The following is a 23,556-nucleotide window of genomic DNA, read 5'->3' as shown; positions in this document are numbered from 1 at the left end:
CAGTTGTTATGACCCAATTAATCACTCCTTGATTCTCTCAAATGACTTTGCATTTTCCCAGCACTTTCTTTGTTTGTTTATAAAGGCAAAGAGTAACTTCTGGTTGTTCCCTCATCAGCTGAGTGCACATGGTTGACTTATAGGTCTGCTTGACCTCTGAGATGTTCTGCACTTGTAAAAATTTGGGTATGGGAAAATAGCAAACTGCTGAATGATGAGAGTGCATTGATGTGCTTAGAAGTCTCCAAGCAATGTTCTGTCTTCCTCCCTCCCTCACCTACTTTCGTGGCACAAAGCACTGCTCCTTATTCTTAATTTGCTGAGGTGGTTCCTGCTCCACTCGTTATTGCTGCGGGTGTGTTGGAGCAACCTCAAGCTGTGCCTTTCCTGACACGGAGGGTTGGGCAGCCTACTCGAAGAGCCAATGCTGCATGTTGCCAGCAGAGGTGTAAAATTACTTAAACAATTGCATAGCTGGCCACCCTGTGCTGTGGGAATGGCATTCAAGTCATCTTCCCGTGTGTGTGTGTGTGTGTGTGTGTGTGTGTTGAATGTTCAGGTACTGGGTTTTGCCTCTATTATGTGACAGCTTGAGATCATGTTCCCGGCCTGTGACATTTGGTTTGGTGGTGAGCTCTAGCAGCCATGGCACAAATGGTTTCAGAGAGAAGTTATCCTTTAATTTCCAGGACTGTTCAGGGAATGACAACAGAATGATCTGGGGCTGAAAAGCAAGCTGTCAATTTCCATATCGTTCTGCCAGGAGAGGCAGGAGAAAGAGGGGCCCTCTTTAAAGCTAGAGATGGGCCAGCTGAAGATGCTGCAGTGATAACTGGCTAACCATAACCAAATAAACTGTCTGTGTGAAGTCACTAGTGAGAGGGCAGACTTAAATCAAGGAGACGTTTTGTGGAGCCCAGAAAGTGGCTGGGCTGTTTATTGTTGATTCACAGGGTTTCATTAGGAAACTGCATGACCTAGAGAACATCTGGGTGAAATCACATATCAGGTTCCTCTAGTAATGCTGAAAAACTCCACTGAGAGCTTGTGCTTCAGTGTGGGGAGAAACGAGTGCAACTTTGGGGGGTTCATATTCTCAGAGCACCCAGTTCAGAGCCATGTGGGCTTACTTATGGAGTAGGGATGAAAAGACTGAACTTAATTCTATCCCTCAGTCTTTATTCCAGCTACATTCCAGGCTTTCTTTTTTCCGACGGATGTGGGTGCTTCCTTTAATTAGCTGCTTAGCTTTAAGGAAGGGCTGAAGAGCCTGGGGAGCCTCTGATGTCCTAAACCCTGGTAACACTGGACCAGTGATTCTGAGAGGACAGTTCTTCTTCATCCCCATGTCGTAAGCAGGGGACAATGCAGAAGGGAGAGGAGTCTCTTTGGGAGGCTGCCTGGGATACTGTGCAGGAGATCTCATTTGGGAAGCTCTGCAGCAGCTCAGTTTGGCCACAGCTGGGTTCTCAGTGAAGTCCTGCTTTTACGAGGGGCAGAGGGCATCAGGGACCGGGGACCATCCATCTCCACCCATGTGTGCTGCTTGCTCAGCATGAGGCAGCACAGAGGGCAGAGGTGAGTCTTTTGAGGTTTGATAATTAATTAGCTGTCATAATTACCTAATTGTGCGGAGATATGCTGCAGCAGAAATGAGCCTGGAAGAGTGAAATTAGAGGGTTATAGGGGACTGGTGGTGGTTTCCCAGAAAAAAGGTATGTGAATATGTGCAGGAGACCATGGATGAGAGGGGGGACACAGAAGGAGCAAACAGGCAGCTACAGGAGGCCGTCTGGGTGTGCTGCTGGCAGGCAGACATCTGGCTCTGAGACAGTGCTAGGAGAGGTTTGCGCCACTCCTGGTTTTGCTGCTGGTTTCCTCTGGGGAAGATTTTCTGAACTGTGCTGAGCAAGTTTTCTCCCTGGGACTGCTGATAAGGCGCTTTTTTTTTTTTTGCTTTTTTTTTTTTTTTATACCCAGGGCATTTTGATTAGGACTGCTAGGCATTAAAAATGTGGTGAGGAATTAATGCTCCATGAGGTTGCACTGCACTATCCTGAACAAGCCAAGGGTAAACAGATCACACCAGTACTTTGGTAGAGATTTTGTCTCAAAAATGATCTTTTGAAGGTTGTTACCAATACAAGAACAGACTGCAGCCTCATTAAACAATACTGTATTTACACAGTGACTTGGGGTGTGTATCCTGCAATCCTGCAAGATCTGCTGCTGTGGAAACCTCAGTAAAGGGTATCTTAAACCAGACACCAGAAAATATGTAACAGCAGCAGGAAGTTCTTGTATAACTTGCTCTACCTACTTTTAGCAGTTTGGCTGTGATGAAAACAGCAGGAGAGACTCACAGCTGTCTGAAATGGACAGCTTTCTGCTCTTCACCTCTCTGCAAGCTGCATGGGAATCTTTCTCCATTCTTGAAATTGTTGCTTTGCCCTTCCTGTCCCGATGACTTCACAGATGGGGTCCCTTTCCCCCTCCATATCAGAGCACACAGTGTTTTCTGGGCTTCTATTCAAAAAGCACCTGATAAGATATCTGGGGGTGACATGCTTGCCCTTCTGGAGAGTGGCCATGCAGGTTCTTCTGCTGCAGGTCAGCTTCCATCGGGGTGGGATGGCCTGATGGGAATAAGCCTGGCGGACTCTGACCATCAGTTATCTCACAGGGCTGCTCAGTTCCCCTGGAATTTGGACCTAGTTGGTCTTAATTTGGCTCCCAGAGTGCTGTCGCTGCCAGAATTAATGTCACAAACCATCATTTGCTGATGTATTGATTGTGTGAGAACTAGGTAAAAGGCTTCTCTCTGCTTTTTTCAGGCATTCTGCTTTCCCACAGTCAGATGCCATTCAGGAGCACATAGACAAAGTTGTTTGGTGCCAGAAATGGGGTGCTAGGGCTCAGCATGATGTCATGTGGGTGAAGGTGACCCCACCTTGTGACGAGCCTCTGTCTTATTGGGGGTGCAGATGGCAGTCACAATTGTCAGAGGAGGTGGCAGTCCTGTAACACCACTGGTAAATCCTCTCCAGGATGTGCTTGCCTATTGCTTCCCTTCCTGGAGCCACCAAGACTCTTCTGCAATCTCCCTTTGTTAAGGCTTCCTGATAGAGGCAGCAAGTGCAGTGTGGGGTGTACCCATGGTACAGACTTGCAGGAACAGGGCTGTTCCTTGAGCTATTGGGACTTCACAGAAATATTTAATAGTTTGTGTTGCTCTTTTCACTCAGCTCTCTCAGGCCTCCACAGGTTGTGAAAAATCAATTACTGAGATATAATACTAGAGAGAAGACTTAAAGCTCAGTGCTTACAGGCAGGTTCTGACAATCCTGCTTAAAATAGCAACAACAAAACAATAAGCCCTGAAATAATGAATTGTTGAGAAGGAAGTAGTCTGTCAATCTGTTAACCTACTTAGGAACAGAAACTTCTGCACTACCTACTTTTCTTGGTATTCTTTTTCTTCATCAAGTACTTAAGAGTACTTAATTTTCTGATAGAAAATTTGTAAAAAATATTGTACTACTAAACCAGTTAAAAAGAAATCTCAGCTCAGTCTAATCTGATAAGTGAGTTTTCTGAGGAAAAAAATAAACAAGGGCAAGAGGAGGTAAGAGGTGGAGTTTTCCAAGAACTATCTAGAGAATTGCATTCAATGTCTTTTCATCCATATTTCAAAAGAATTTCCCGCCTGGGTTAGTGAGTCACTTTTCAAAGGAAATTTTCATAAAAGCAAAGCTAATGCAATTAGACCTTTGAGGATATTGTTGGTAAATAACCTTCAGCAAGAGTCAAAACCCCTCCATGTTACGTGACAGGCAGCCACCCTTTCTCTGTTCATCTGCTGGTGCTTAGCAAAATACTGCAAGTCAGAGCCCCAGAAAAGAGTAAACCAATGTTGCTCCACCAGGAATCTACTGGAACTGTGCTGAGTTACCTAATCTGAGTCTGCTTCACTGCTTAATATTCCTACCCAGTGAAGAATGTTACATGGAAAGAAGGGCAACCAAGAAAAATACATGTGAAGGGTTTAATTTGCTGTGGTATGTGATACCTCCCCAGAATTTGATGAGCAGTCACCCCAGCATTCCTGATTTTACTAGGTTTGCAAATTTGAAAGTGAGAAAAATTGGTCTCCAGATCATTTTCTGGTAGATGTTCTCCTGACTAGGATGGCATCAGCAGAGCACTGGGAATTGTTTCTCAATGTCTGTTTAAATGGGGTTTGTCAAACATCAGTCTTGTAAGATAAACTTCATGGGAGTTTTGTTTTCTTTCCTCTCTTCAGTAGGAATGGTCTCCATACTGGTAGCAAAGAATTTCTGGATTACAACAACACCGAGAGCCTGAAATTTCAGGAGGGTCCTTTTAAACACTGTATTATTTCGTGGAGCCCTACAACCAGTTCTTTTATACCCTGATCTGAAGACCTTGCATGAGCTCTTAAAGGACTCCAGTTCTTGAGCTGCAAAAGCAAACCTTTCAGAGAAATACTGTACTTTAACCCCTCTCATTTCACTGCCTGATCTTCCATTCTTAAGTGCACCTGTGGCTTCTGTCTGTGTTTCTGTGCTATCCCTGGTCTCAGAGAAGCCTGTTAAAGGGCAGAAGTATCGTACTGTTGTGCCCTTTGAAGAGCTGAAAGCTGGGGACACTGCAAGACGTGAATGGGAAGAGGTCAGCCCAGCATTCTGAGCACCAGCAGTGTGTGATCTGAATACAAGTCCAAGTCACGGGCTAAAGGATGAGAACCCCATCCACATCTCCTGATTGTTGCATTAAAGCACTCAGCCATGGGATTAGCCTCGTCCCCTATGTCTGTGAGGCAGGTAGCAAATCAAAAGGTTACCCAGGCTGCCTCCACTAGGTCCATTGCAGTGCCCTCTCAGGCAGCTTTTGCTGACCCAAATGCCTCTCATGGCCCTCACAAGGTGAGGCTGGAGTTGACCCCATGCCACTACAGGGCCATCAGGTGTCTTGTGTCAGATGGAACTCACTGTCTGCAGTGGGACCTGCTGATCTGAAATGGGACAATTTAGAGCCTGGTTTATTGACAGAATAGTAGATCTTCACTGCCTGGGCTCACCATTCTCCTTTTGCAGTCCTTTGCCATCTTGGTGTAGTTGACACCTGGAAAAAGGAGGTGTTTTGAAGCTTTACCTGTGCCAGTAGACAGTGGGATAAGAAAATGAGTGGGAGGGCATCTTGGCTATCTCTTACACAAATGATGGCCCATTGTCTTTGTGCTTCTTAGATAGTCTCTGTCCAAGTGAAACCAGGACAGGAATAGGTCCCTATTCTGTAGGACCACAAGTGGTGCCTGAAATACCATGTAGGCAACTGAGCCCCTAATGCAGGTGGACGTACCTCAGCTCCTGTCCTGGAATTAATTTCTTCTTGAGTGTTTGTGGAAGACAGACTTGCATGCTAAGGAAAGTACTTGGAAAAACAACATTGATATCTTGGGCTCTTTTGTGTGAAGCAAAGTACCCATTTCTGCATATAAAAAAGGCATTAGTATGATTGAGCCCCTGTGCTGGGTTGCTTGGGTGGGTCCTGAGAGCCTTCCAAGGACAGCAATTTTAAGTGTCAGAGGCTTTCAGGATTTGAGGGCACTAAGGCAGCAGGTTTTTTTCTTATAGCTCTGGAGCAACTGACCAACTGGTATGATGAGTTCCACCTTCCCATACCCACTGCATAATGGTTGTTTTTTCTTATGGATAATATATTAGTCCTTTTAGTTTCTGTGATGTTAAAGTCAGGCTTGGAAAGTTCATTGCCTTTATTAGCACTTAGCAGCTCAGGGAAGATGATGTCTTAATATAGATACAAAGGAAGAATGAAAAAGCTAAGGTTAGGCATAGGATAAAGAAATTCCCAACAGTTGACATTTATATTTTAATGTGAGTGAATACAGGTCCTAGACTCCTTCCTTTATTCCAGACAAAAAGGAGAGGCAGGAGAGCAGCAGCAGCAGCAGTAACTAGTACAGTAGATGAGCAGGACAGCAGTAACTAGCATATGATCCAAGCTGGCACTAACTAGTGAAGCTTGAAGGAATTGGTAATATATGGGCCTTGCAAGTGCTGAGTCAGTCACTGTCCCTGTCTGTCTACATCGCTGCTCTGACTTAGCCACTCAAAGCATTGACATTTACACTGGTATCCTAATATTGATATGGGGGGGAAAATGCCACAAAATCCTAACCAGATTTCCTTTTTCACCAGGGTGGATTGGGTGTCATCAGCCAGAGTTGGGGCAATAGAGTCTGCAGTGGTGGTAGAAGGTGCCAGGTTGTTTGTTGTGTGGTGGATAATGAGCTTGTGCTGCTGGTGTAAAAATGCATGGAAAGAGTAATTGTGCTGATAAGGGAAGATTCTGGAGCTCTGTGAGGTTAGCTCTGGCTGGAGTAACTCCTGGAAGGAGCAGGGATCCCACTTATATTTTTAACTTGAAATAGTTTGAACCAAAAAGTCATGGTTATTAGAAAGAAAACTTTTCGAGAAAGTATACTCGCTGGGATTTTCTTTTGCATCTTAGAAAAGATTGACTGTCTTTTTCAGACACCTCAGGTAAGGTTTCTCTCGCCTCCTTATAGATAATGTAAGATGCAGAATCTTTTCTGAGTCTTAAGTCCACTCCTTCTGCAGCCAGAAGCGGGGAGAAGCCGCGCAGGATGCATTGCCATCTGAAGGGACCCAGATACTAGGTAGTCCCAACCCATCATTTCAGGCAGCTCTGGGTGAGTCACATGAATCCCACCCACTGCACAGTTGCAGGCTCTTGCAAAATGACTCACCACTCTGTTATGATAAATACCAGCTGAGAGTCTTGCCCTGTGCAGATGTAAAACACTTTAGCCTCTCACTGCAGCAACACCCTGGTGCAGTTATTCACTGTGTCCGTGCCAAAAGCTTGGTGGGTTGGTATTTTTTTTTCAGTTGACAGCTGATTTCGAAGAGGGAGACAGGCAATAAAAATGCTGTGAATGGTGAAGGAAATGAGTCTGACTCACTTCCACTTTCCCTTTCACATTTTTAATCCTGTGCAGTGCTGCCTGTGACATGAGTGGGATTATGCTGGGATTACTGATAGCAGTCTCTGGTCTGCTGTGTAGATGGTTTTATTTTCAATCCCTTTTTTTTTTAATGAATCTGGTTTTATTTATTTTCCCATTTCCCTTCAGCAACTTCTACCTGACATATTTAAGTTGCTTCTCTTTCATTCCCATTCCAGCTGCAAGCACATCTCCTCCTTGCAAGTAAATATGTTTTGAAAGGGAGAGGTAGGGAGAAATAAAGGTAATGCTGCTTTCTGTTTTGGTCTTAAAAAAATAAGGAAAAACTGGAAACATGAAAGGGCTGGTTTTGCAGTGAAACTGTGGTGTCTTTCAGAGGAAAGCATGGGCTGTTTTCATTTTCAGACCCTGGTTGAAGCTTGAGAGAAAAGCAGGTGACACTGAGTTTATGTTGACCATCCAAAGGCTCAGGAGGGGAAATCAAACAGGTTTCTTGTCATTAGCTGGCAGTCTGTAAACAAGGTAGTCCACATCACTGTGCCGAAGGTCAGCCTTTGTGTGTACAAGCAAGAATTTGGGAGGGTTTGGGCAGTGTTTGGCATTCCTTGCTGGTATAAATTGACCTGTCAAGTAGTGTGTTATGAAGCAGTGCCTGGACACATGGGGCAGAGGGGCATGAATGAACATTCAGGGCATGAAGCCATCTGAAAGAATGTGGTAGGTGTTTGCACGTGTTTGCACGGAACTTTACATACCTCAGGCTTGGCAATGCACAGGGCAATGATAGAAAGGGTACAAGAAAACACCCAAGAACACTCATAGACAAGGTGAGGAGCTGCTTACTGGCAGGTTCAGGTGCCTGGTGAGGGTCCATGACTGTCGATGCCAGAGGCCACCGCTGTGTGTTGGTGTACGTGTGTCCTCAGCAAACTGTTCTGCTTGAACAACTCAGCTCTTTGATAAAGATAACTTACTTATAATCCATATTGTACTTTCTTTATCTCCAAGTAATTTTGAAGTGCACCATTTGAAGACAATGCACATTTTAAATATCAAAGGAACATTTTCAACCCATATCTTTCATTTGGCTGGAGCAACTTTACTTTCTTTGATAGCCCGTGTGCAGAATAGTCTCCTTGTTCCAGAGGTTCGATTGTACCAAACAGGGACAGAAACATAAATATTTACTGCCATCTTTTGGGCAGTGAGGGTATGACTCATAAAAAGAAGGGGTCAATTGAATTACTCTGCATCTCCTTCAGCTTTGTCAGCTGATTCTTATTTGACCACCAAATATAACAGTTGGCCGAGGAACATCAGTTTTTTGATAGTTATCAGTCCGAGGCTCTACATCATCTACATCGAGCAAGGTTTCTAAGGAGAGGTGCTTACCTTGATTTGAGCAAGCTGATAGATTTTGGGAAAAAAAAGCTAAAGTCTTTGAGCACATCCACCCTTCTCCAGCTTTTGACACAGTGTGTGTTCATTGCTTCAGACTGCTGGGAGCTTTGTATTTTGCTCTGCTTTAATGCATAATTGGAAGAATTCCTGAAGCCAGACCCTGACTTTTTCAAGAAATACAATTTCAGTGCTCTTAAAATCTGCAAGATTACAGTGTCAACATATATTGGTTTATTTTAAAATATATATATTTTAGCAGGGTAGGATACGCTGCATCACACTCCTCTGACCCTTTCTTCTTACGTGGTGTACTGTTCAGTTGAAATGCTGCTTAGGTGACCTTTCCTAATTGCAATACAGTATTTTTCATCCCCTTGAGGTGTCAGTTGCATTTTTAACCTCACACTTAATCAAACTTCCAGTCCTGCAGTCCAACCAGAGACACATTTCCTGCTGTGGTAATAGCCCCTTCCTTGAAACTAGTTTGAATTTAATAGCAGCAAGGTACTTCACTCTTTCCAAAAGGCCATGTCTCCTAGTGGACAGAACCTTCTTTTAATGCAATGACATCAGTTATTAGGTCTTTGTTGAAAGATGAAATTTTTGTCCGAGATTCGTATATGTTGCTGCTTTAAGTACAATTATCATCTTATCCTTACCATCTGGACCTCCACAGTGTGCCACAAGGGAGTGTTAAGAACTTGCTCAATGTAAAACTTGGTTTGTTGTTTATTGAGGGGGTGGCAGCAAAGATGATCGTCCTTCCGCTCACTGTTGTTCAGCTTGCATTGAGCAAGCAAAATATGACTCTTTGTTCTTGTCTTGTGTTTGTTTGTTTTAGGTGAAACTTCCTTTTCCTGTTGATCAAATCACAGATCTTCCAAGGAATGATTTCCAGATGATGATAAAGATGCACAAGCTAACCTCAGAGCAGCTCGAGTTCATCCACGATGTCCGTCGGCGCAGCAAGAACCGGATTGCAGCTCAGCGCTGCCGCAAGAGGAAACTGGACTGTATTCAGAACCTCGAATGTGAAATCCGCAAGTTGGTGAGTTCCGTGCTCTCGCCGCAGCCCAGCTCCACCCACTGCAGCCTGCAGGTCATTGACAGCAATTCCACTCCAGACTTCAGTGGGTTCAGTCAGTTTGTACATTCATAAGCAGAATGTACTGTAAGACAGTGCTACCACATTTTAAGGGAGTGAGGTGACTGGAGTGAGGCCAAGTGGCTGCTCAGAAAATTCCTCTCTCAATCATGGTATGGACAACTCAGGTGTGGTTTTTTGTGCTTCGTGGTGCTTTGTTCTCTGCACAAGCTGTAGCAAACATAGTGTGAAAGAAGCAGGGATCTGTTGGAAGAAGCTGAGTTGCCATCACCTCACAAATGGCAGAAAGCCGCGTGACTTTGGGTTACTCACTGCTCCTTGTGCCTGTCTGCTTCCTGTCTGTAACAGGGAGATGACACTGACCTCGCAAGATGGTTGCAAGGCTTAAATCATCAAGGCTTGTGAAGCCTTCAGATGCTGTGCTGCTGAAGCCCTGGGGGGAAAAAAGAAAAATCAAAACATTGTTCAGAGTAGTGCTCCACTGATGCAAAACAAACAACATAACAAAGATAAACAAAATAGTGAGCAACTGCTTCCTGCGCTGAGTATAATGCACAGTGTGTACAGGATGAGTCAGAGGTTCTGCACAGTGAAAGAGTAGATGGATTCTCATCAGGTTGTCAAAAGAAGCAGGTCCAGTCTTAGCTGCACATGCCTGTCCCTCTGCACTGAGCTGGTGATGGGGAAGAGTTCCCATCTCTCACTCTCCAGAGCCCCAGGAGTAGCTCTCCCAGGGCTGGACTACCAGCAAGGGGTGATTCAGCCTTTAACCTGTAGCCTTCACTTGAAAATTAATTTGGGTTCATTGATTTCATGCAATCCTGTGACATTGCCTTTATTGTCTGACGTAATCAACTGTGGATAGAGAAAATAAAAATTTTAAGTCCTCTCCCCAGCACAAACACGCATCTCAGGGAATGAATGAATGAATGGCATATGAGAGGCCTTGTGGGCTTGATCCCTGCTTTTGAGGAATCAAAAACCATTGGAGGTGCAGGATTTTTCCCAAAAAAACACTGACTTTCTATTTAGCGAAAGGGACTTGGATATGTGGCAATATGCAGTGAGTGAGCCAAGTAGGGAAGGCACTCCAATGGACATGTTTGCAAACAGTGAAGGGCTGGTGGGTGAAGTGATGGCTGGAGGCGTTTTTGGGCACAGTGATCACAAAATGATGGAGTTTTTGCTTGTTGGAGAGCTAAGGAGGAGGGTCAGCAGAACTGCCACCTTGGACTTCCAGAATGCAGACTTTGGCCTGTTTAGGAGGCTAAATCCCTAAGGAGGCAGTACTGAAGGGCAGAGGAGTCGAGGAAGGCTGGACATTCTTCAAGAAGGAAATCTTACAGGCATGGGAGCGGGCTGACCCCATGCGCCAAAAGACGAGCCACTGGGAAGACCAGCCTGGATGAACGGAGAGTTTTGGCTGAAACTCAAGGAAAAAAAAGAGTTTATTGTCTTTGGAAGAAGGTGCAGCGACTCAGGAGGACTACAAGGATGTCATGAAGTTATGCAGGGAGAAAATTAGAAGGGTAGAAGTCCAACTAGAACTTAATCTGACTACTGCTGTAGAAGACAATAAAAATGTTTTTAAAAACAGACCAGTAACAAAAGGAAGGCCAAGGAGAATCTCCATCCTTTATTGAATGCAGGAGAAACATAGTGACAAAGAAGGAGGAAAAGGCTGAGGTGCTTAATGCCTTCCTTGCCTCCGTCTTACTCAATAGTGAGACCTGTTGTTCTCTGGGTACCCAGCCCCCTGAGCTGGAAGACAGGGACAGGGAGAAGAATAAACACACAATACGTGATCACTGGAATTTCCTTTGTTATCTTCTGTTCACTTTGTGATCAGCAGTTTCCAGTCTCGTGAATTATATAAAGGTGCTGTGGTTTAAGGGTTTTTCACTTGGCTGGGTCTTTTTTATGAAAGACCCCTTTTCCCCCTGTAGTTACTTACTGTAAGTCACCCATCTTCTTGACACAGATGGTTTCACAGCAGACAGTGAGTGAAATGGTTGTATCCTCAGAGTTTGATAGGTAATATTTTTTGCCTGCTTTCTCTCACTCATTCATCTACCCACTCACATTCCCTTTTTTCCCTGCAAACTCACAGCATATTCTCCTCCATAATTCATCATCTCAAGATGTACTTGAGCATCTGTTTATTTTTTTATTATTTTTATGCTTTCTTGATAGATTTATCAATATTTTAGCAGTTCGTTCTTTTCATGTGCACTGCTCTCTTTCGCATTCGCACAGCTGTATGCTTCCAGTGTGGGCTCTGGACCCAGGACAATACTATCAGCTGTCAACAACTACCCAGAGCTGGATTATCTGAGTTGTGGAGCTTTCACACCTCAGATGCCGAGACATCTTGGGTTTAGCAGTGTTACTAGGTGAGATACGTGGCTGTGCTGCTTTTGGGGCCAGCTCAGCTCTGGAAATAGTTCTGGTACTCTACAAAATCTCATCGACTCTCTTGAGCAGTATGCCCACCTGCCTGAGACAGAAGGAGACGCAGCAGGACCATCCCAGTCAGTCTACACTGAGTCAACACCATTTTTTAGAGGTGAAACCTTAGGCTGGGTTCATAAAAATATCTGTATTAGATCATAAAAATATCTGTATTAGATCAAGCCCAAACCATTGAGCACCAGGACGTAAGAAAACAAGCCGTGGTGCAGTCCACAGAGCACACTTAGGTCCTCTCTTCTGAATAAACGCACCTCTCTCAGTGGTAACAGGGCTCCAGGGGGTGCACCCCAGCCTAAGCAGCCAACCCAGCAGTTCAAGGGTAAACCAAACATTGGCAGCTTATCCTCACTTCAGGAATTAACCCCTGTGTTCTTGCTGATTAGATGGGAAATGGCACTTCTCCATCGAAATGGTTTTTTCAGAGTTCTTTTGTATCATCTGTCAGGCAGCCTTAGTTTATACGGGGAACAGTTCTGTGGGAATAACTTGTGATTCTATCCTCTTCCAGTTCAAATGTTTTTCTCCAGATGCTTCCCAAACTACAGTCCACGCAGACCTCGTGGTGGTCAAATACTTGATGTATTTGTGACTTTTCTTCTGGCCATATGAAAACAACTGTGACATGTTGGTGTTCTTGGGTTCTGTTCATACATGCCCAGAATGAGCATGCAGTGGATGTACCTTCCCCAGCCTAAGATGCCTTCTTTCTTTTTCAGGTGTGTGAGAAAGAGAAATTGCTCTCCGAAAGGAACCAGCTGAAAGCAAGCATGGGAGAATTGTTAGACAACTTCTCGTGTCTTTCCCAAGAAGTGTGTAGAGACATGCAGAGCCCGGAACAGATCCAAGCTCTCCACCGATACTGCCCCGTTCTCAGACCCATGGATCTACAGCCAGTCACCACCATCAGCCCCACCCCAGCTGGTGTGGAGCAGAGCCTGGTGACCTCCCAGTGCGTCGGGGAGAGCATGCAGTGCTGCTCGGAGCAAGGCTCAGTGCAACTGGGAGCACCCTGGCTGCCCAACAACATCTCGGAAAATTGTTCAGCTGGCGGGGGGTTGGATGGAGCTGACGCAGGTACTTACCCCGAGAGAGAGCTTCCACCAGAGCAGAGCAGCCAAACGGTCACGGTAGACTTCTGTCAGGAAATGACTGATAAATGTACAACAGATGAGCAGCCTAGGAAAGATTACACCTAGTGACTCGTAACCTTAACATTACACCTGGTCAGGTGTTCTTCAGTCAGCCAGTGGCAGTGTTCATTCGTTGTCTAGAAGAACGTATTTGGTGCACACTACAGTGGTCTTAGCAGCAATACTGTTTTTAAGTATTCCCTCCTCTCTACAAGCAGGAGTTCTCTTCACAATGGTGCTATCCCTTGCTCAGGCAGGGAACGAAGCAGTGGCAACACTGTCTGTTTTTGTATGTTGATTTCAATCTTAACAGGGATGGACATAACACCTCTGAGGACCCAACCACAGCTTTTTTCTCAGTGGCCCATGTCACAAAACCCTAACTCAGGAATTTCCTCTGAATGTTCAATTTTTCATTGAAGACAGCTTCTTTACACATCAAAGTTTTATAGCTAAACTGTACATATTATATATAATATATATAAAATATATATATCCATATGCAAGAGTCCCTGCATGCCTCAGTTTTTCTCATCCTACAAACTGGAAGCTTTCATTTCTATTGTATAAACAAGTTCCAACATTCCTTTTTGTCTTCGATGCTAGAACTAGTTTGGTAACTTGTTACATGATAATTTTTTCCTCAGTTCGCAGTTCAGCAATAGCATTCAATTTGTACTTATTTATAAAATTTTAATGTTGGAAACTTATTTGAGATTTTATTATAGACAATTTTTTTGGCACAGCCATTTTGTGCCACTTGAGCAATGTGGAGTTATTTTATTTTCTTGCAGATACTGTACAGTAATGGTCAACTTTGCCACTTGCACTGAGTTTCTGGTCAAACCTCTTTTCATAAATGAAGTCACGACTTCAGAATAACTTGAGTATATGGTTTTCTTTGCTTTATGGCTTAAAGGAAATAGAAAATTTTTAGCTAATAGACAAACACTCAGGAGCTCATTATGTAGTAAAAACGGTCTTGCCAAATACTGAATTCACTATACAATTTGTAAAGAGAATCTGCTTGAATTATTTTTATATTTAGACTTCTTTCTGTTTCACAAGCCAAGTTTAAGTGCTGTTAATGATGCTTTTGGAGTCTTATAGGGGAAAGTATATTTCACTCTTTAGAGAAAAGTGTATTTGACAACTGGATCAATTCATCATATGTTCCACGAAGTAAGGCAAACAGAGATCTCATCAATATACTTGGGGGCTTTTTCTCCAGCCCCACTCTGCATCCTTTACTCATGGAAGCAACTGCTGCTCCGGCTAGTCCCCAGAGCCTGACCTCAGCTGTCCTCAGACATTACCTGTTCTCCCCACCAGACCCAAGTTGCAGAGGTGGGTCTGGTGAAATCTGTGACCCTGCCTAGGTAGGCGGAGTTGCAGGATCACACCCCTAGTTGTTAACTTTGGCTTCCTTATGGAAGTCCAGCTAGCACTGTATCCTCTAAGAGCAAAACATACGTTTGCCAACACCCGATTTGGTCACTTACCCATCAAATTCTTGTGTTCCAGGATCCTCTCATCCTGCAGCATTGCCCTCAGCACAAGCTGCAGCTAAAAGAATGCTGTCTCAAAGGAGACTACTCAGTGAATTGGCTTAGTTGTAACTGTATTGGACTTGTATCTTAATGTTGACTCATGTTATGACTGTGTGAGACAGCAGCTTTCCAAGCATAACATCTGTATGTACAGTGTAGACAGAAGAACAACCTCCTAATGCTTTTTTAATAATTATTACTATTCTAAGTGTACTGAGTTTTTATTTTGTGGTTCTTTGCCCTATGTGTGCCAGGTTGTGTGGCTTTATCGACGACAACTGTCATGTGCTTTATTGGCTGATATTGTTTGTTCTTGCTGAAAAAAAAATGACCAGCTGTTCACACCTGTTAAAAAAAAAGGAAGTGTGGGGAAGCAGCTTCTCAGAAGCACTAAATGATAATGTGGTCTTCTGTGCTAACGTTTACACTAGAGGTGTGCGCTGGTGGTTTTTTGAGGCACTCAAGTAGATCAGCATCTTGAACCCTGGAGGAGGAATCAGCTCCCTCTCTCCACTTTCTTCCATCTTCAGACTGTGCTCATGGACTGTCGCCCACTCGCCACAAAGTCTTGCTTTTATCCTCTTCATCCAAACTATTGTAGCCAAGCTACTGAGGAGGAAATGCATATAGCATGTGCCATGTTTGTTGAAAATACTTTTTTCCCCGCATGTACAAAGAAAAACTAGTATATAATGTAGGAAAATATTTATGTTTAAGTATTAATCATTACTGTACAAAATCCTTACCTTTAAATGTTCAAAAATATACAAATGCCATAAACTCCTAGTTCACATGGTTGAAAAAGGGGGAGGAGTTGTCCTATCTTTTTAGAAGAGCTTAACCTAAAAATATCTGAACCCCCTCCCAGCCATCCTTTGCAGGTAACTTCACTGAGAAGCTCTTTGGCGGGGGGGTGGGATTTGATTTTCCTTTGAATTCGTTGACGTTGCAAAGCAGTTCTGTGCTTCGCAGAGAAGTTTTGTTTCTATGAGACCATGTTGAAAGCTAGAATTTAAAACTAAATGTGAATCACATTATAGAGTCATAGCTACTTGGGGGGGCTGGGGGCGGGCGGGAGGGAAGGGTCAACTGACACAGTATTTTAAAGATGTTTTTCTGTTGCCTTTTTTATTTTTAAGTGACCTCCTATATATATGAATAGATAGAATGTTTTATGAGTATAAAACCAAGTTTTAACTTGCTTCCTGACATGAAGATTTACTCTACTAACAACTCATGTGCAACTGGTACTCTTGACCTCATTCCAACGGTTTAAAAAACCCACCCACACAACCCATTGCGCTGCAGCTCTTAGGTTTGACCTGGCCTCATACTGGTGCTGGGTCTCTTGATTTCCTCTACCTTGGGAACTGATATTTAAAACCACTGCTCAAATAAGTGTCTCTTCCTCAACCTTTCGCTCGTCTCTCTCTTTCCCTCCCCTGCAAGCTTTTCTGGATGTTTGATTTCATTCTTTCCCATTAGAAGTGGCTGATTTTGTGTCATTGCTTCCTATATTTACATGTATCATGGTTTTTCAGTGGGGTTTTTTTGGTGGTGGTGGTGGTTGCTGTTTGTTTCTATTTTGTTTTGAGGGGTTTTTTTGCTATTTTGAACCATGTGGCTTTCAAAGCAGTTTCTGGGCTAACATTAAAGGAAGATACTGGGAGAATTAGTTTCAGACCTGGACGCCAGTTTACATACCCAACCATTCTTTTCTCACAAAGACAAACCAAGTGACCACAAAATATCATTGGGAAGAGCGAAAAAAATCTGACAGCAGAATTTTAAGAGTTTGGCCAGTGGTCACTGTGATCTTAAGAATCTCTTTGCATTTGTCCAAGAGGATACATGCAGCATCCATCTTGCCGGGCGTTGCTTGGGAATGGCGTGGTGAGACCCCATCTCCCCGCTGAGCACTGTACTGCTCCCATGGGCATGTGAGTCCTTGGAGCTCTGTCCAGTCTGTATCTAGTCCTCCTTTTCCTCTGCTATTGCTATACTTGTATTGCCAGGAAACCTCATTTCATTTAGGCTTGTTATGCTTTGTCAGGTGAGTACTACACTATATAATGTGTTTGTTTCTCTGCGTTCTCTGGGGGTGCCTTGAACACAATTAAAGCTCATTGCAAGCTGATTCTGGAACAAAAAGGTAGTGAAAAAATATATTTTAAAAAAAAAAAAAGAGAGAGAGGAAAATCAAAATGGAAAACAAAACAGAAAACAAGCAAAACAAAAGCAAAAATGTTGGCTGTGTTACCAGGAGATCCCAGTATTTATATCACTGACTTCCTAACGTGATGACTCAGGCGTCAAGAGTTTGATGCTGCAGTATAAAACTATTATTTTATATATTGTACAAGTAATTTATTAAATGTCTTTCTAAGGGTATATGCTGCTTTTAAGATGCACTATATTTTTGGATCTAATCCCTGTATTATTTTTTTCCCAAGGAAGTAAAATGTGCTGCAAAAGCAAGCCACAGTGATTAGTATGCTAACTGCTACTTCTCTTTAAAAAGGAGAGTGGGAACGAGATACATAACTTTGCTAAGTGGATTAAGTCCTGCCAGAGAAATGATTAATGCTGATAGTGTGGTTGTTAATCTGGAATGCGACACTTCGTCAAGTCTGTATCCTAAAGAGTGCTTACATAGAAGTTAAAATGCCTAGATATATGTTTAATTTTTTTAATATGTGACTTCATGATTGCCTAGTAAATAAAACAAATCTGCATGCTGGACTCACTATAATCCTGTAATAAAATGAAGACTGATCCACGCGGAGAAAGCATGGTGAAGTGTTGCGATTCCAGAATCAACACCACATCCTCACCTGTGTCTTGTAATCCACTGCTGTGATGGTGAAGAGAGAGCAAGGGGTGCACTTGCAGAATAGGAGACCCACAGTGAATTTTGCAGTGAGATAAAGTGAACTTTTGCCAGGTTTCCACAGGCTTACATTTTGCTCCACTTCACATCCTCTACCATTGCAACATGGAGTGCTGCTTCCACCTTTTTTTTTCCTGATCTGAGATGATTTTGAAGGTGCCTCTGGGTGAATGTTGTAGCCTATGGCTACATCATTTTAAAAGTCTCTATTTTAGGGCTGCCTTGAGAAGTTTTAGCTCAGTATGAGCAGCGTCTTTGCATAAGGAGGGGATCTGCTAAGTATGGAGCAGTTTTATTTTTATCAGAAGTGAGGTGAAACTAAAACTATTAACATAAAGAATTTCTGCTCTCTTTCCTGTTAGAAATTTTCTCAACAGATTTTTACTTCATTTCAGTTTTGTCTCTGCCAACACAGTCCAAGTTAATTTTGCATCCATATATAAGATATGTGTATGTATGTATACATACATCTATAATTCTAGTCAGAGTGTGTGTTTGTGTATTTTCCTGTTTATAATACATATATGTATATTTATAATACTCCCTGGAGTATTTTATGACTCAGGCATCAGGTCTGATGCTGTAGAATACAATATATGTGTATATGCATATGTTCAAATACTGTGTGTATATTTAAAAGATCTATTGTTGGTGGTCTGTAGAATAATTATTCCCTTTACTCTCAAAATTTTAATGGCATTACTTGCAAAGACTAAGTGTACAGTATTTTCCTACACTCCACCAAGATAGGTATTATTTATATCGAAGTCAATTATTGATATGCATTTTAAGGTATTACACGGATAATATTGCCATTTTTGCAAACAAAATCACTTTTGGGCAGGAAAGAATAATAAAAATATCTTTTTATGAGCTCATTACCCCAACCAAACAACTGCTAAAAAGCCAGTTAGATGACTCCTGTTCTTGTACAAACTTAAGAGACTGTGGGCAGAGCCCTTGCCGTAAGTGAAAGTCACTGTGTGGTTCATGCAGTGCCACTGTTGTCCCTTTTGGCTAATTAAGGGCATGCAGAAAAAAACTAGCATCCCAAAATAGAAATGGCAACTGGCAGTGTTTGATTTCATTGATTGCTTAGAAGCAGAGATCGTCCCAGGCTACAAACCCAAATGACTCCCCCCCGTTTTGGAGGGAGCCAAGCAGGGGCTGCAGTCGACGGTGGGCTCATCCCTGCAGCCAGAGGAGCCCACACTCTGGGATGTGGGCAGAGGAGGGAGCAGCTGCCCCGTGCTGGGAGCTGTGGCTGGCACCCCGTGCCCAGGCCAGTGGTACCCTGCATCTGTGATGTACCCGAGAGAAATGTGCATGTCCTGTTCCCACTACTGCGTTCGCTCTGCCTGAAGCTCTCTGGATCCCTCAGACCAGCAGGAATGATACTAAACACTTTGGTGATATTCGGTGCGTGGTTGTTTACTCAAAGTTCCAAGCATCACCTTTGATTTCAAGGGTGGGGATGCCCTAAGAGTTTGTTCCAGAACCAGTTGGTTACAAGTGCACCTCTTATATATGCCTTACAAACTTCAGAGGCCATATTCAAAACAGGGTTTTATCAGTGTATGCAAGGGGGTGCAACCCCTCTTCTCTTCCTCCCCAGGTCAAACAGTATGGACAGTTTTCACACATATCTACCTGTATAACCCTCTGTACCTCTCATAACTGGTCAATGACTGTAACAGGTTACATCAGGTGTTTTTTCTACATACTTTTTACACAAATTCTATGCGATTAATGTAACTTAATTCAATGCATCATTTTATTGTACTAGTTCTTAAGCTTGTCTTTATTTTTTTTTCTAGGTGACTGTGGTTTCTTGTGATTTTTATTGTATAAATAAATGAGGTGGCTGTTGATGCTTACTCTCTGTTACTAAGAATTTTTACCTTTTTGGAAGAAAGCATTGCTATGAACTAATGAATTTAAAATGTCATTTACTCATTGTAAATACAGTATTGTGCAAAAAAACAAAAATGAAAAAAAACCACCCAACCCTTTTCATTCATTTGAATTGCTAGTGTTAACTGAATTTTGTCTAGACACCATTTCTGTTGATGAAATAAAGACATATCATTATGTATTGTAAATCGCCTCATCTTGACTCTGAAATCAATGTTGCAGGGCTCGGCTAACACGTAGATTGTAGGTGAGATTCAGGAGGGTAGGTTGGGTGTGCTTGTTACTGCCAGGTGAATCTCTAGACTGATGAAGAGACTTCTACTCACGTGGTCCCACTGCTAATTCACTAGTAGTCTTTGATCCAGGGATCCAGTTACCTTTGATCTGCAGGAACAGCCCAGGGTGTTCCTTTGCAAACGTGAAATAAGTTTTTTTGGAAAATCAAATAAGCTGTATCTATATGCATTCCCCTAGTGCATGACTTCAGGCAATTCTGCTCAGTCTTTGTTTTGGTCTTCTGAAGAGCCAGTGTTCTTATTGGAAGGTAAGGGAAGAGGCTGAGGTTTGTTTCCCCTTTAAGGAAAACGTGAGAGAAACTTAGAGAGTTTTCTGTAGAAACAAAACATAGCTGAAAAATCTCTGTAGTGTTCCTCTCTGAAAGAGGAAACCTGTGCCATGGACCATTAGCAGAAAAGCCAGAAAGGAAAGAAGAAATTACAACAGCTTCGGATGCTATTACCACAAGCAGGACATGGGGTCTAGCGGGGACTGTTTGTGCTGTGGGGCTCCCACATCAACCACCTCTCTCCTTGTGTCAGACACAAGCTGGGAGCCTGCTCAATAGCTTGGCAGGAGACCCTGGGAGGGGGAATGGCGTGACCAGTTGTCCTACTCTGGCCCACATGCTTGCTGGCTGTGGAGTGGGGAGGAGGGCAAGCTGCTAGAGGGAGGTCTCCAGGCTTTTTTTATCACCAAACAGGAGACCGTAGATCATGTTCCCTGGGCCACCAACCTTAGAGATACAAGCTGCATTCTCCTCCATCTGCAGCAGTGAAAGTTGCCTGCAGTGTTTCAGTCTTAAGGTTCTCATGGAAGAAAATCAGACACTACTTTCCATTGCATTACTCAGTTTTCTGAATCTTCCTGTTGAGCATGTATGAATATGAGGAAGGCTTCCCACCCTATCAAATCTGTCAGAAGATGTTGCATCCACTGCATCTACACAGCCTGGCAGTAGACAAAGTACTTTAGCAAAGCTGTTTCTCCATCCCTCAGTTGTTACTGGCATTTAATGGCCACCATTTCAAGTATTTCCTTTTTTTTTTTTTTTTTTGCCTTAAAATACTGAACAAATGCACAGGCAATTTGTCAATGAGTTTCTAGTGAGGCAGAATATGAATGTAAATCACACGCACTTGAAAAAAACAAAACACTGCAATCTTTATGCTTGAGTTATTTTCCAGCAGTCCTGCTTTCTGCTAGCCTTGCCTTACAGTTGTCAAGTCATGGAGGATTTTTATGTTTAGGGAAAGCTGCATAGCAAACGAACTTGTTCCAAGCATCGCTCCCTGCTGAGCTGATAGCAAATGTGAACTGTGATAAGCTTGACAAATAAAAGCAGCTTAAAGTATGTGGCCAGAAACAGGGTCAGGGACAGTCAGAAGAAAGTGCTTTATTTTCCAGGTACACAAGTGGAAGTGATGCTTTCTTGGGCTGCATAAAACCCAGAAAGCCAACCCTCCAGAGCTAGGCTGTCCTAGCAAACTGAAACGAGCTCTTTTTGGCTTTGCTTGTCTTTTGGTTCTTCTGTATGAATTAATGAGACTGTGAAACAAATAAGATTTTTGTGACCACGATGTGATCTTCTCAAACAGCAAACTAAAAAGTATAGATGTTTTGCACTTAAATTGTCTGATATCAGTTTCAATTTTGAATCCAAAAGCATTAGCTATGAGGACGCTACATTAGCATGGAAAAGCTCTATCAGAGTTTGAGGATTGCATTAGCAAAGGCAGACGAGCAGCAGGTATTCTTCAACTGTTTTTTTCCCTTGCTTTAATTTTCTGTCCTTTCAGATTCTGTGAGTGTTTCCTCTGTCTTTTTATTCATTGGCTGTTGAAGTCTGGAGAGATAGAGACCATGTAGCCTTCCAGGTTACTTTCAAATCAAACTATTCCTTTCTTGTCAGTGGCTTGGGTCTTACGCTACCTTGAAGGTCTGTGGATCAGGCTGGTTTCTGATATGAACACCACTAGCATGCACAACAAGTTGTACATCCCAAAACACTCCCTCAAAGACACAAGGGTGTTTCTGCAGTGGCAGCACACACTGACAAGATCCAGCTCAGTCTACGTGAGAGAAATCTTGAGTCGTGGAGAGAGCTACCCATTAACACCAGCAGTCAGAGTACAGTACAGCTGGGATTGGCATGAAATGGAGGAATAAGTGTTTGCTTCTTTAAACTGTATTATCAATTACACATTATAGCAGCAGGAGAGGGGAACATAGCAACAGAAAATCTGCTTTTTGTCTCTCTGCTGAAGGCAGTTTGTGCTCGATCCCTTCGTTTATTTCTTCTCCTTAGAATGTCCTTACTTTTTCATGATGGATGATAGTTCTAGGAGCATACTCTGAAAGATAACAAGAGAAAGAAAGCATGAATTGGCTTAAAGGAGAAAAACAAATGCTATCATAGTAATTAACCCCAACACATAGTGAAGGGTATCTGGTGTTTAGCTGACAACAAACTTGCCTTGTAGGGCTTTGGTCAATGCTAAGGGGAGGGTGGGAAGAGGGGCAACACCTTGCTTTTAAACCAGAATAAACACATGAATGCATTAGAGTGAGCAGCAGGTTGAGGGAGGCGATTCTCCCTCTCTACTCGGCTCCTGTGAGACCTCACCTGGAGTGTTGCATCTAGCTCTGGGACCCTGATATAAGAATGTCATTGGAGCTGCTGGAGTAAGTCCAGCGGAGGGCTGTGAAGATGGGCAGAGAGGCTGGGACACCTGTCCTATGAAGACAGGCTGAGTTGGGGCTCTTCAGCCTGGAGAAGAGAAGGCTTCAGGGAGACCTTATAGCACCTTCCAGTACCTAAAGAGGGCCTACAACAGAGCTGTAGAGGGACTGGTAGCAAGGGCATGTAGTGATAGGACAAAGGGTAATGGCTTCAAACTGAGAGTAGGTTTATATTAGGTTTTAGGAAGAAATTCTTTACTATGAGGGTGGTGAGGCACGGAAACAGGTTCCCCTGAGCAGTGGTGAATGTGCCATCCCTGGAAGTGTTCAAGGCCAGGTTGGGTGGGGCTTTGAGCAACGTTGTCTAGTGGGAGGTGTCCCTGCCCATGGGGGTGGGGGTTGGAACTAGATTATTTTTAAGGTCCTTTTAAACCCAAACCATTCTGATTCTATAATTCTGTGGTTTAATAATTTGTTTGAAATCAGTGAACCCATCCTAGAGCTCTTCCTATACCTAGTAAGGGGGCTTGTATATTTTTGAATTCCTTAAAACCTAACAAAGACAGACTCAATTAAACAAGTTCCACTTCCTAAAATCCAGCTTGTTTGTTGCTGCACAAATCCTCAGAGGGGTTAATTAGTGTTCAACTGCTGCTAACACCCAAAGTTTATCTGTGTTTGTGCAACTGGTGAATGGTTACATTTGGGTGGCCAAGTGGCTTTTGCAGAATAATTGGTACACTTGCTGTCATCACCACAAGCTTCTTCTGAGTGCTCCAGGGCAGAATAAGATACAAACACTGTGGGATTTATTTATTTTTTTAAAGAGGTGTTTTCACGGCAAAGCTGTACAAAACCAGCAGTAGTTACCAGAGGTGTAAATGTGAATACCTATAAGGATTCTCAAAAATCCTAGAGGAACACAGGGTTTTTCCACTCCCTCACCCTACCTCTAGATTTTCCTGGTGGAGCTCAGCTGTATAAATAACTCCTCCATGGTTATCAGGTTTGTTATTTCAATGTACATTCACTCTTATCAAGCTGTTGCAGCCCCAGAAGCAAGAGCAGGTGAGCAGCTAGTTAAATGAGTGGATATTTATTCC

At 43.1% G+C, this 23,556-nt stretch overlaps 1 protein-coding gene across 6 annotated transcripts in view; it reads left to right on the top strand.

Moving 5' to 3' along the window:
* BACH2 (BTB domain and CNC homolog 2) overlaps positions 1 to 19,683 on the top strand; it is a 188,173-nt gene extending 168,490 nt beyond the window's left edge. For all 6 annotated transcript variants that reach the window (XM_048296920.1, XM_048296923.1, XM_048296917.1 and 3 more), the window contains 2 exons: positions 9,276 to 9,482; positions 12,728 to 19,683. In XM_048296920.1, coding sequence (XP_048152877.1) covers positions 9,276 to 9,482; positions 12,728 to 13,207 — 687 coding nt within the window. In that variant the 3' untranslated portion in view covers positions 13,208 to 19,683. The remainder of the gene's footprint in view (positions 1 to 9,275; positions 9,483 to 12,727) is intronic.
* The last annotated feature ends 3,873 nt before the right edge of the window (positions 19,684 to 23,556 follow it).

Source organism: Corvus hawaiiensis, chromosome 3 (assembly GCF_020740725.1).
Source record: "Corvus hawaiiensis isolate bCorHaw1 chromosome 3, bCorHaw1.pri.cur, whole genome shotgun sequence".
NCBI lineage: Eukaryota > Metazoa > Chordata > Aves > Passeriformes > Corvidae > Corvus > Corvus hawaiiensis.
This window is presented reverse-complemented; position numbering and strand designations above follow the sequence as displayed.